At 37.5% G+C, this 13016-nt stretch overlaps 1 protein-coding gene across 2 annotated transcripts in view; it reads right to left on the reverse strand.

Annotated features, from left to right (window-relative positions):
* The window catches only part of Klri1 (killer cell lectin-like receptor family I member 1), a 35230-nt gene extending 23032 nt beyond the window's left edge, over nt 1–12198 (reverse strand). Inside the window, exons 1-2 of one of the 2 annotated variants that reach the window (NM_001012649.2) lie at nt 11998–12142; nt 8489–8760 (exon numbers count right to left, since the gene is read on the reverse strand). In NM_001012649.2, coding sequence (NP_001012667.1) covers nt 8489–8705 — 217 coding nt within the window. In that variant the 5' untranslated portion in view covers nt 8706–8760; nt 11998–12142. Of the gene's footprint in view, nt 1–8488; nt 8761–11997 lie in introns of both variants that reach the window. The other variant, XM_039108263.2, reaches the window with a different exon arrangement.
* Between the last annotated feature and the right edge of the window lie 818 nt (nt 12199–13016).

Raw genomic sequence — 13016 nt, forward strand, 5'->3', positions numbered from 1 at the left:
GAGCATTTAACAAAATTAGAACATTGGTGTCATTTAACTGCCTAAAATTTATGCTAAGATAGAAATCTTTCTCAAGATTTATAAGACTAATAAATAAACTTTCTGTACCTTAGGTTTTATAAGTTTATTGGATATGATTAAAAATCTGTAGCATTTATAAGAAGAGTTGACTTGACACTTATAACACAGGGTTGATAAGCAATCTTATAACACAAGGCTATGTAAGCCATCTTAAAACACAGACCTAATTCATTGATGTGTATAGTTCTGGGTAAAAATTCAAAAGTGTTAAACTTGCTTTTTAACTCCCGTAGTTCTGCTTCTGACTGTTCTGTTGCATGAAATATGTCAACCTCAAACATGGATTTTATGCTTAAAGGCTCAGGCTGAAGGTTACATTGAAATCCCAACCACCCAGGCAACTAAGTTAGGGCCACAACTACTAAATATCAGAAACTGGAATGCACCTATCTTGTGATACAGCAAGACAATGACCTAAGCAGATTGACAAAGACCCTATAGAATACCTCTCCCTAACTATTCAGAAAAGTCTATTCAGAATAACAGAGACTGGTTTAAGAATGTATATCTAGCTTCCTTGTCTTTGCTAATTTTGTTAAGCTTTAGTTATTTTGATAAACTTAGTCATGCAGGAAACTATGATAGTATTACAGTACAATAGTGATAAAACTACATGGTATTGGTACAGAAACAGACATGTTGATCAATGGAATTGAATCAAAGATCCAGAAATAAACCCACAAACTTATGCACATATGTTTTTTGATAATGAAGTCTAAGCCATACAGTGGAAAAAAGAAAGTATCTTTAACAAAGTCGCTGGATTAACTGGATATCTATATGCAGAAGAACGGAAACAGATGCATATTAAAAATTTAAGTTAAAATGAATTAAGGCCCTCAGCATAAAACCAGCTATACTAAATCTAATAAATTAGGAAATGGGAAAATAACCTTGAACACATTGGTATGGGAGACTATTTCCTAAAAAGAACACAAATGGCTCAGGCTCTAAGATAAAAAATTGATAAATGAGACCTCATTAAACTGCAAAGCTTCTATATGGCAAAGGGCACTGTTAATAAGACACAATGGCAACCTACAGATTGGGAAAGGATCAATCTATATCTGACAGAGGGCTAATATCCAAAATTTATAAAGAACTCAAGAAGTTAAATTTCAACATCCCAGAGAACCCTGTTAAAAAATGGGGCACAGAGCTAAGAAGAGAATTCTCAACAGAGGAATCTGTATTATCTGAGAAGGACTTAAATAAGTGTTCAAAGTTCTTATTCATTAGAAAAATTCAAATTAAAACAACTCAGAAGTTTCTTCTCACATCTGTCAGAATTTCTAAGATCAAAAACTCAAGTGATAGCACATGCTAGAGAGGATTTGAAGCAAAAGGAGCACTGCTCTGCTTCTGGTGGGAGTGAAAACTTGTACAACCACTTTTGAAATCAATAGGGCAATTTTTCAGAAAACTAGGACTAGTTCTACCTCAAGACCCAACTATACCACTTATGTGCATATACCCAAAATGCTCCACCATCCCACAAAGACTCAACTATGTTCACAGTAGCTGTATTTGTATTAGCCAGAAACTGGAAATAACCTAGATGTCCCTCAGTTGAAAAATGGATAAAAATGTGGTACATTTACACAATGGAATTCTATTCAGATATTATAAACAAAGATATATTGAATTTTGCAGGCAAATGGATGCAACTTGAGAATATTATCCTGAGTAAGGTAACTGAGTCCCAAAAGGCCATGCACAATATATATATATATATATATGTATATATATATATATATATATATATATATATATATATACTTATAAGTGGATATTAACCATAAAGTAGAGAATGCCCTTGCTAAATTCCAAAGACCCAAGGAATCTGGACAGGAAGGAGTCTCACTTGGAAGGGGGAGTGGAATGGTCATGGAAATCAGATGGAGAGAGGAAACTGGGTGAGAGAGGGGATTCAGAGGAGAGTGGTGGGTTCATGTTGGGTATGGGGAGGGGCAGGAGGCATTCATGTGAATGAATGTAAATCTGATACTGATAATGGGGTAGAGGTAGGAAGCATCTACATAAAAAGACAGAGATATGGGATAAGGGAGCCATTCACGAATCAATGGGGATAACAGCTGTGACTCACAGCCTTGGAGAAATGGAAACTTGCATGACTAGGTAGGAACCCTCGGGGAAGCAATGAGGTTACTAACCTACCCACAAAACTTTCGACCTCCAATTTTTCCTGTCTACAAGAAATACAGGGATATGAGATGGAACAAAGACTGAGTGAACAACCAACCAATAACCAAGCCAACTTAAAACCCACCTATGGAAAACCACCAATCCCTGACACTATTAATGAAACTCTGCTATGTCTGCAGGCAAGAGTATATCATGGCTGACCTCTCAGAGTCTCCACTCACCAGATGACCCAGACAAATTCAGACCCCCACAGCTAAAGAGTGGATGGAGCTTGGGGATTTTTGTGGAAGAACACAAGGAAGGATTGCAGCCTCTAAGGGGATAGGAACTCCATAGGAACACCAACAGAATCAACTATCAGAGCCTCTTGGGGCTCTCAGAGGGTGAACCATCAACCAAAGAACATACCCAGGATGGACCTAACTCTCCACAGACATATGTAGCAGCTTGCTCCTCATGTGGTTCCTGAACAACATCCTGTCCCCAAAGCCTTTGTGTGGGATATATTCTTCTAGTTTGCCTGACTTGTCTCATCTCAGATGAAGAAGAAGCACCTAGCCTTGTGCAAACTTGAAATGCCTTGGTGGGGAGATATCCAGGGTGCTCAAAGGAGAAGGGGAGGTGTGGTAGGGAAAGTATTGTGGGTGCGGCTGACCAGGAGTGGGGCAGTAAGCAGAATGTAAAATGAATAAGTAAAAAATAAAATAAAGAAGTGTTTAATACAAAACAACGAACAGACTGTGGTATTCTGTAATGGTGCACTATGAAAGGAATAGGAAAAGAAAGTTGTTGGTTTCCATATGCACCTTGTTTATGATTTAAGGTTTTATTTTGATACTAAAAAGCTTCAATTCAAGAACTATAATTTTTAAAGCTAAGCTTAATAAAAATAAAACTATAGATTATGAATCTTGTAAAAGCTACTAACTGTAGGCTGATGTCAAGGCAATACACGATTGGACAGTAGAGAGTGGGGTGGGGGCAAAGTTTTTGTAAGGCAGTAGAAAGGAGGATTTAGGTGAACTAGATTGATTTTATATTATCTACGTGGGTGGTTTATATTTTTCTCAATTGGCAGTGAATTTATTGTGTGGATGAATTGTGGATTGAGAATTTAGCCTGTAAATCTAATTGCTAAATTACTAGTTTCTGGAACTTTGATTTTACCGGCTAAAGAGGATAGTGTGTGAAAGAAATGGTTGAAAGGCAGTTGGAGCATGCAGATATGGTTCTGTTGCCCACAGGGTGTGAGAATGTGAAGGGCCCCAGAATGAGATATGAGTGTGTGTGCCAGGCATAGTAACTACTGTCTAGGGTACTGTGAGGAGAGGGCAGCTAAATGGGAGATGACCAGGAGTGGGCAGCTTGCAGACCAATTTGCAGAATAGCAGCCGGAGTGAGAAGATCTAGCTCATTGGAACCTGTTACCAGCGATTCATTTTTTTTTTTACTGCAATAGTCAATTTGTAAACTCATGAAGATAATTAGGGCATACAGATTAATAGTCATAAATTATCATATTCCTTACAAGTGATATATTTTCTTTGCAAGGACTAGCTTTTTAACCTTCTGTATGTTTCAAGAACTTAATATGAGTAACAAAAAGCCAGGAAATTTTATTTGAAGCCAAGTATACTTGATAGACAGTCCTCAAAACCTTTCTGAGATCTGATAAATATGGCATTTAAAATGTTTAATGGAAAATCTTACTATAACACACAGGGATCACCACTCCTAGAGTCAACCGTAAGATTTTCAAAGAATGCAGATGAAACTGAATGATTCCACCAAGATTCTGATAATACTACCTACCGGACTAGACTGATCATGCCTTTCCTGATGCCAGGGCTCTCTGCAGATGGTGGACACTGTCAGGTTGACTGTTCTTTTTTGCTCCATGAAAATAAGATCTGTAACTTCATCAGTTTAGTATCAGCATTTGGTTCAATGCATTACACATATAAAAACCAGGCCTTATTTTTTAGAGATAGTATGTTACCTGATGAAAAAAGTAAACTTACAGATAGGTTTGCCTTACTGGCAAGGGTAAGGAACTTGCTTTGCAAGGATTGTTCTTAGTAATCATATATATGTATATATATATATTTATTTATAAGCATATGAATATAAAAATGTCTAATTAATTTTTTAGGATCTAAGAAAACAACTTAAGGTCTATAAATACAAATTTTACTATGCTATTGTTATTCTAAGATTTCAAAACTCAAAGTTTTAACACTAATCAATGAAGTTCAGATAAATTGCTAATTCCCTGAATACAATTATTAGTAACAGGTTTAAGATTTTAGATTGTCTCTGCTTGTCTTTTAATATAAATTTAAAGATGCTTCTGACCATGTTAAAAATATCGCTGTCCCATCTATATGTCCAGACAGGCCTTTGAAGAGAGAAAACAATTTTCACACTTTGAACAAAAAGCCATACCTTTTGCTGTGACCCCAGCTGTTTTACATATACCTGGAGGGCAGCTTTTTCTGCAACATACATTTTAAAACAATGGTAATGCAAGCTTCAGGGAGTCAAAATTATCATAAGACTTTGATCAACCTCTCCCAGGTCAAGTGAGCTACAGATTAGTACTCCTTTCAATCAACAGATTAAGCTTCCCTGTCTACTGCTTTTTCTGAAAGAGGAAGTTCTAAATATGACAGTTTCATTTAAGTTCTTTAACTTCTGTGGTGGTGACAAAGCCCATTCTGGGAAAAGTGCGTAAGTGTAATGTAGATTGCTTTCCTTATGTCAAGGCCCGAGGCACTGCATCTATAGATGGAAAGAACCTGTAGGGTTGTTCATGCAGAATCCCCTGGCTTTTCTTGAGGGAATGCTTGGCTTGCTTTTGCCTTGCATTTGCATTCTTGATTTTGCTATTTGAAATTTTTACCTTCAGTTTTTCTGTGACATACAGTTCCCCAGAATCAGAAAGCTCAGACTTTGATCCATACTTGTTTGTCTCTGGGGATCATGGGAATGGAATAAACCACTCCTCCTCCATTTTTAATAATGGTGATACAGTTGAGTAAACACAAGGCCCTGGTCTGAGTGCATCAGCTAACATTTGCTACTCACTTCAGATGGGAACTTAATTCTAACAACAATTTATTCACTAAACTGTTCTAAACAGCTGTTAGTTAGTTATCAAAAGTTAGAAAGTTCTTGCTGAATCATTGGATCCAAGACTTAATGGGAACATTCAGAGGTGAGTCAAGCAAGGATGAAGAGCTGATTCAGGTTACAAATTTGCTGAGAGTTCTGGCCATTAAAGGAATTACCTCTCCTGATTAAGATAAGAATTAAGATAAGAATGCTAATTAAGATGCTAGGTACCAATGGTTAAATCAGAATTCCCTTGGTATGTAGTTTATCATGTCTGTACTGTAACTGCAATTGCTACCAACCATGGTCACTTGGTTATATATCAATGTGCTGGGTTAGATATTAACTGATTTCTTAAGCTGTGTTTCCTCATTTTTGCTACACTTTGTGGGTTAGCAGAAAACCACAAGGACTGAGCAGAAGAAGGAAGGAAAAAGTACAGTGTGCACATTATTAGTAAATTTAGGAAGTTCTTAAAAGGGATAGTAAATGAGAAAATGAATGTAAAACCATTTCAGCTGTGAAAAAACCGATGTATGAATAAAAGTGTCCCAATTTGTCTCAGTGACAGAATGTGTGAGAGCTGCACCTCTTGGTTCAAGTCTTCCTTCACCTACTCAACACATCCTCCTTCAGGTCCTGAACCCTACCCATGCTGGACTTTAGCACTTCTGACCCTAGTCTGTACTTGTCTTGGCAGAATTCCATTCAGCTGGTTGACACTATCCAGAAATCAGCTACAGAATATAAAGTGTCCCAAAGTTGATATACACAATGCCAGCCCCAGTAATCCTCCAGAACCAGAAACCCCTGGCCTTGCTTAAAGCTGATGTCACTGCTCGCTGTCTCTTCAGCTGGGATAGCAAACAAAATGCTTCTTATAAATAGCCCATTATTGTAATCTCCTCCTGGCCATTGGCTAAGATTCAAGTCTTTCTCTGTCCTCACAAAGGAATCCTAATTTGAGCAAGAAAGTACTTGCAGAAGAAAATATGTCACCCCTTGTTCCCAACAGAGGGCTGGAATATTGGGTCCAAGGAAATCTTACTGGAAATACTTTTGCATACCAAGATTATATTGACTTAAAATATTTGTTCTATGTATCCTAGTCAAACAGGCATAATTTATAAATGAGTAATACATCATTTTCAGTATAAAATTTACTTTCTCCCAGATAAAGATCGCTAAGATCTTATCCCATATTTCACAGGGACACTAGAATCAGCCTGCCTCCAACTTAGGCTTAAAAACTAGTGTACAGGAAATACAAACTAGGTTTATTTCTGTTTATGATTAAACTTGTTTCTCAAGAATTTCACTATGCTCCACCTGTAGCCTTAACTACAAATGGTTCTGTGCTGTCTGTTCCAGGAATGGAAATAATGTATTTGTTGTAAAGATTTGTTCATAAACATCTTGTAATTGTAGTTTTATTTCTCATCAAAAGCTTATATGGCCACATATGATGACTTTGTTTTGAGTACCTGTTGTTATGATTAGCTTGTTAGGTCTACATTACATTGATGTTTTTTCTTTCAGGCGTATATTAGGATTGACTTACAGACTTAGGTGCTGCTCTTGTAACCTTGACAATTTTGAATGCCAAATCCTCCATTTGGACACTGTCCTCACCTCTGAGCTAATAAAACCTGTTTTTTTTTTTTCATATCCAATGGTAACATCTCTAATCCCACCTTAGAGTGAGGCAGCCTCTGTAAATTAACAAACAGAAAATTGCTTTAATTAATTTGGCCATGATGATTTGGGTTGGTGTTCTTTCTCTTCTCGTCTTTGGAATATTCGGTTTTTTAACTCCAGTTTCTTTGAGGGCATTTCTCCTTGTTTACTACTAAGAGACATTCAAATCCTACGTGTCATCTGTCTTTCAATGGGTAAATCATCTGAGGTGAATGTCTTTCTAAGGTTTGAGTGCTTAACAATGACTAATCAGTTGGAGGAACATTGAAATATTTTAATGGACCCAAGGGGGTATCTTCAGTGCAAGCCTGGTTACCTGAGTTCTTTTCTCAGCACCCATGGATAAAGCCTATGGTATGCCTATGTATAGACAACTGCAGCTATACCTGCTATCCCAGTGGTTTTCATAAGCATCTGTATCTGCTACCTCAGCAAGTGGACACAGGATTGGCAACTGGAAGCTCACAGGCCGGCTGGGTGTACCTCTTAGATATTATGAAAATTATTTCTCTAAAAGCTGCCATTCCTGTGATGATATTTCTTTCAGTGACTATTTTTCCTTTATCTTTTTGGTCCACTGCATGGAGTAGTTCCACTGTGACCGAAATAGATTAAACTGAGTAAAGTTGACATCAATAGTTATTTTCAAAATATCTCCAATTCAACCATTTTAGAAGCTAAAGCAAGAGACTAAAGAATGATTTGTGTTCAAGTCTGGGCTGTATTATAAAACAATGTTTCATAGAAATGGGGACCAAGGGAAAAAAGGAAATAAAATGGAATTTTTAAGAACATCATTCAAATGTGTATTCTTAAAGACAATACAATTCTGATAGAAATTGTGAAACTTGACAGGAATGTGTTAAAAGATAATTTATTCTGCTACTTTGTTGTAGACCAGCTAAGGGGGTAGGGTATCTTAAAAGACATGTAATTAACATATTATGACCAATTTAAAATAGCTATGTTTCCCTTTTTTTCATTGTTTTTCTGTTGCTGTGATAAAATACCCTGAAAAGACACCTGAGGCCTCCAAGGAGCCTCTTCAGTTTACAGCTCCCATTGGCGGTCTATCAACAGCAGAAGTTAGAAGAAGCTGGTCACAGGCACAGTGGAGAACAGAGGGGAATGAACACCCTCATGCTTAGTGCTTACCTAGGTTTTGTTGTTCTTACACAGTCTAGAGCCCTGAATCCTAGAGAGGTGCCTCTCACTTGCAGTCTTTGCACAACAGATAGAGCATGGAGATACCCAATACAGACATGTTCACAGGCCAAACTGATTTAGATACTCTCTTAGCAAGACTCTTCCCAGGGGACTCTGTGTTGTGTCATATTGACAAGTAAAACAATTGTGACAGGCATGGAGAGCCATATTCTAAACCCTAGTGTCAAAACCTATCAGTTGCAGAAAGGACACAATACTGTACCTTGTCTTTTCCTTCTGACAGTTTGTTTTCTGGGCTGGAGCTGGGGTGTTCTGTGGAATGTCAACTCTGCATATTTTAGCTGCTCTTCACTTAGCACTACAGGGCTCTGCTTGACTGCAGGTGTTCTGTGCTTCCATGGAGACTTACATGCCTTTAGCTCTGTGTATGGAATATCCTGCTTGTCCGCTGTATAATCACGGTGTTTACTGTGGGGCATTTTGTTCTGCTTCCCGTCAGTCCTGGTAGCTTGCTGCTCTTGTTCTGGAGTATCTCTGCCACATAGAATCACATGCACATTGCATTGCTGAGCTTAGCAATTGTGTAGAAATATTGTTTATGAAATTGGTGGGTAAAGTGAAAGTACAATTCCCTCTCTGAATGTGATACTTGAACTGATTATATCAGTAAAAGAATGGTTCTATTATCCCTTAAAATTCTCAAACCCACTTTTCCTCTCTGAGTCCATTTTTAAAGGTTTGGACCTGGCATTTCATGCAAGATTCCTTCTCGGTATTCTATGTATAATGTTTAGTCCATAAAAACAATAATAGCGGCATTATCACTGTATTAAAGAACAATTTGAAATTGAACCTGAAGCCAGTTTAAAATCAGATGTCTATAAAATAAATTACTATTTGGTAGGAGTGAAATATTCAGACAGCAAAAATAGACTTAGCTCAGAAACAACAAGTTCTGCATTAGGGTAGAAGCATGCCAGTCTTCTTATATAAGATTAGTTTCTGTCTAAGCAGTTCAAAGTTATTTCAATTATTAACACACATACACACACACACACACACACACACACACACACACACACACAGAGAGAGAGAGAGAGAGAGAGAGAGAGAGAGAGAGAGAGAGAGAGAGATTGAGAGAGATTGAGAGAGAGAGAGAGGTCATCGAATTAATGAAACAGGACCTATGAAACACAACAAAGAAGGGAAATAAACAGGCATCCACAACAGGCATGCACAAAACCCGATAGAAACTCAGAATCATGAATTAGAATTAAATGTATGCAAATTAGGGGAATAGTGGCTAGACCTGAAAAGAAGAAATACTTTAATCAAATGATATCTTCCTTTTTAGATAGACATTCTCTACTTAGCCCTGACAATTCTGCTACTTATTATGTGAAGCAGCAGCTGAGGTCTCTGCATTGGCTATCTATCCTAGTACTTATAGTATAAACCACTGGATAGGAGCTCTTCATCCTAGTTCTTTCGACAGAAACCAGCAGTCAGGCTCTCTCGAATGAGCCCTGCCTGCCATCCTGGTACTTAGAGTATGTTAACCAGCAAATGTGGTCTTGCACTCAGTTTTGGCTATGTGTCCTCGTATTGTCTATGTAAACTGCAGACAGGGGAATCTTCATTTAGCCCTGGCTATTGCAGTTGTCACTAAGCAATCAAGGCTGAACTCTTAACTCATAACAACCTCGGTACCTTGGCTCAAATTCTGAAATTAAGACAGTTTGCCACCATATCTAGCTCTATTGATGATTTTTAAACTAGTAAGTGATAACATTTGTATAAAGTTGCTTATCTATATATTATTTAAACAAACTGCCGAGTCTTGGATTTCGATTTGACTGTTTTAGACTATGTAAGTGTTAAATGTGAGTTTAAGTTATATAAGCAAGGTTTTGTCATAATTGTATTTTACCGAATAAATATGGAGGGAAGCTGGATGAGAATATAGTGATGACACACACACACACACACACACACACACACACACACACACACACACACACGAAGAACATTGAGAGCTTGTTTAGAGGTTCTAGCAGGGAGGCACAGCTACTTGTCTATCTGAACCCTTGGGGGCTCTCAGAGACTGAGCCACCAACCAACAAGCATACATGGGCTGGATCAAGGCCCTGGGCACATCTGTGGCAGATGTACTGCTCAAATTTCATATGGATCTCCTCAAAATGGGAGCCGGTGGTGTCCCTCCAGCTGTTGCCTGTCTGTGGGTTTGCTCCTCTAACTGGCCTGCCTTCTCTGGCCTCAGTGGGAAGAGGATGTGCCTATCCCTGCAGAGGCATAATGTGCCAGGTTATCCAGGGCGCCAATTCTCTCAGAGGAAAAGGGGAGGAGGGATGGGAGGATCGATAATAGGCTGGGAAGGACTGGGAGGCAACAGCAATTGTGATGTAAAATGAATAAATATACTAATAAATAAAAAAGCAACAAAAGATCCCGAGTAAGGAGGTGAGCAAGCCACAGTGTCTCAGACACTAGAGTACCAGGTGAAGCACTGATGTTAACAGATGTTCTTGACAAGCATGCAAAACCATGGGGTTACAGAATGCTGTTTTTGCAAGGTTGTTTGGGAATTTGGAAAGGTTTCTACCTCATTGGAAATTAAAGAACATCTTTAAAAAGTTGCTCAATGATGGATTGTGAATATGTTAGAATAATGGAAAACATTTTGATATGTAAAAATTTTTTATATTGATGGTTTTTTTCTAGAAATAATTTTGTGAAAAGACAAAACTGAAGTAGACGTTTTTAAGATGGAGAATTTTTACATTTTTAATTTTGTTTTTCTTAAAAGTGATTATGTTCATGTATCCACCAACACAGATATCAGTCAATTCAAATATCTGATAAAGAATTACAAATGCTGCTTCACAGCCGATCACAATGCACAGTCCCATTAGATACATTGACGAGATACTCCCATAGCTATGGCTCAGGAACAGTGAAGAAACCTGTTTGCTTTCTCCTGAGAAACAGAAAGAGGTGCATCCAGATGGGAGCAGAGGTGGTTAGGAGAGTGGGAAAGTGTACTTTGTATATATTATGTTAGAAAAAAAGTACTTTCAATAAAAGGAAAAAAATTATCATCCAGATCGATGATTGAATGTCTCAGAACTGTATAAGTAACTCAGTAAATGAATACAATAAGAAAAGTAAGAAGGCTAAACTAATTCCAGCAAAAAAATGATTATTTTAGACACATATAAGTGAGGAAATATTAGATAAGTAGATGGAGATATAACAACAGACTGACATGGAAAGACGTTCACCATTAATTACAGATATACAAACAGTTAATTACATGTTATTTTCCCTTATCAAATCAGTAAATACTTACAAACTAGATGCAAAGGCATAAATCAGACAAAAGGGCACAAGGGCACATAATTATCACACACACACACACACACACACACACACGATAAACTATTTTATTTACTTGTCAGGAAAGGAATTTATCACAAAGTATAAAAAACAAAACAACATGCCCACCTGCTCAGCATACACCTGAAGATAGCGAGAAAGCAATAATAATTCACTATGAGAGAGGCTAGGCAGTTGGCAAAATAAAAAAATTACAAGCAGAAAATATAGCAAGATTCACTTTACACTATTGCTTATAAAATGGAGACCTACTACATTTTGACTGAGCTAATATTTCCGTAGTTTTGTTGAAATGTAAATGACCATTCAAGAGTGACACATGCTCACAACTTGAGAGAAATGCAATGTACTTACCCAAAGTATTTATCCTAGAGGAGTATGTCTGAAAGTTTTATCAAAGAATCCAAGAATTAAACAATGCCCCAGTGTTTCACTAGATGAATAAAATTGGACAACCGATAATATGTTTCCAATCGTCCGGGAGAGTTCTAAGTTGCAACACCTTTGAAATGCTCAATATTTGTGAATTAGCCTGTGGGAAGGAAGAAAGGAAGTGTTCTTCGCTGCTGGTTTATTATGCACTGCCCCCACCAGATAACCTTTCAGGAAGAGAATACACGAGTTTAGCATGCTACTGAGTTTACTTAGAAAAACATTTCTTGCATCATATTTCACTTCTTTTTAAAATATGTGAGGAAATTTCACATGTAAAAACTCTTGAGTAGGAATATATCAAAGAGAAAATAATCTGGGATTACATGGTCATTGAATGCCACAGCATAAATAATGCATAGTTATTACAGTGAAAATTACTTTTGTACCCTTTCAAATAAGTAATGCCGTGTACTTTTCAGTGGAAAATTATGTAGTGATTCTTGTGTTTATTTTAAAATGTAATGATAGTACGATTTGGCATAATATAAACATTTTATAATTTAAAATAAGAATTTGAGTAAATCCAGGGTCAGTCTCACAAGCCTTGAAAACCCACACATCTGGCAAGCTGTGTTCCTATGATTGGCAAGTTCAAAACTTTCCTGGGTTACTGAGTGAACACAAAACCAGACTGAGCAACTGAGTGAACCCATGTCAACATTTTTAAAAAGTAAAGAGAGCTGGGGATGTAGCTCTGCTGTGTCAGAGTGTTTGTCTTCCATGAGCAAGGCCCTTGGTTCCAGATCATCTCTGATCAAATATAAACTGTCATCTTTCTTTAAGGCTAGCCACATACAACTGCCTGCCTCTTGTCCCTCTGCTTCTTCACCCGCATTGCAACGCAGACACAGAGACTCTGGTTGGATGGGATGGTTGCTATTTTCACCCACCAAAATGGTGAATGACATGAGTTTAACTTCTTTAAACATTGCCTACCA

The sequence above is a fragment of the Rattus norvegicus genome, chromosome 4 (genome assembly GCF_036323735.1).
Source record: "Rattus norvegicus strain BN/NHsdMcwi chromosome 4, GRCr8, whole genome shotgun sequence".
Lineage (NCBI taxonomy): Eukaryota > Metazoa > Chordata > Mammalia > Rodentia > Muridae > Rattus > Rattus norvegicus.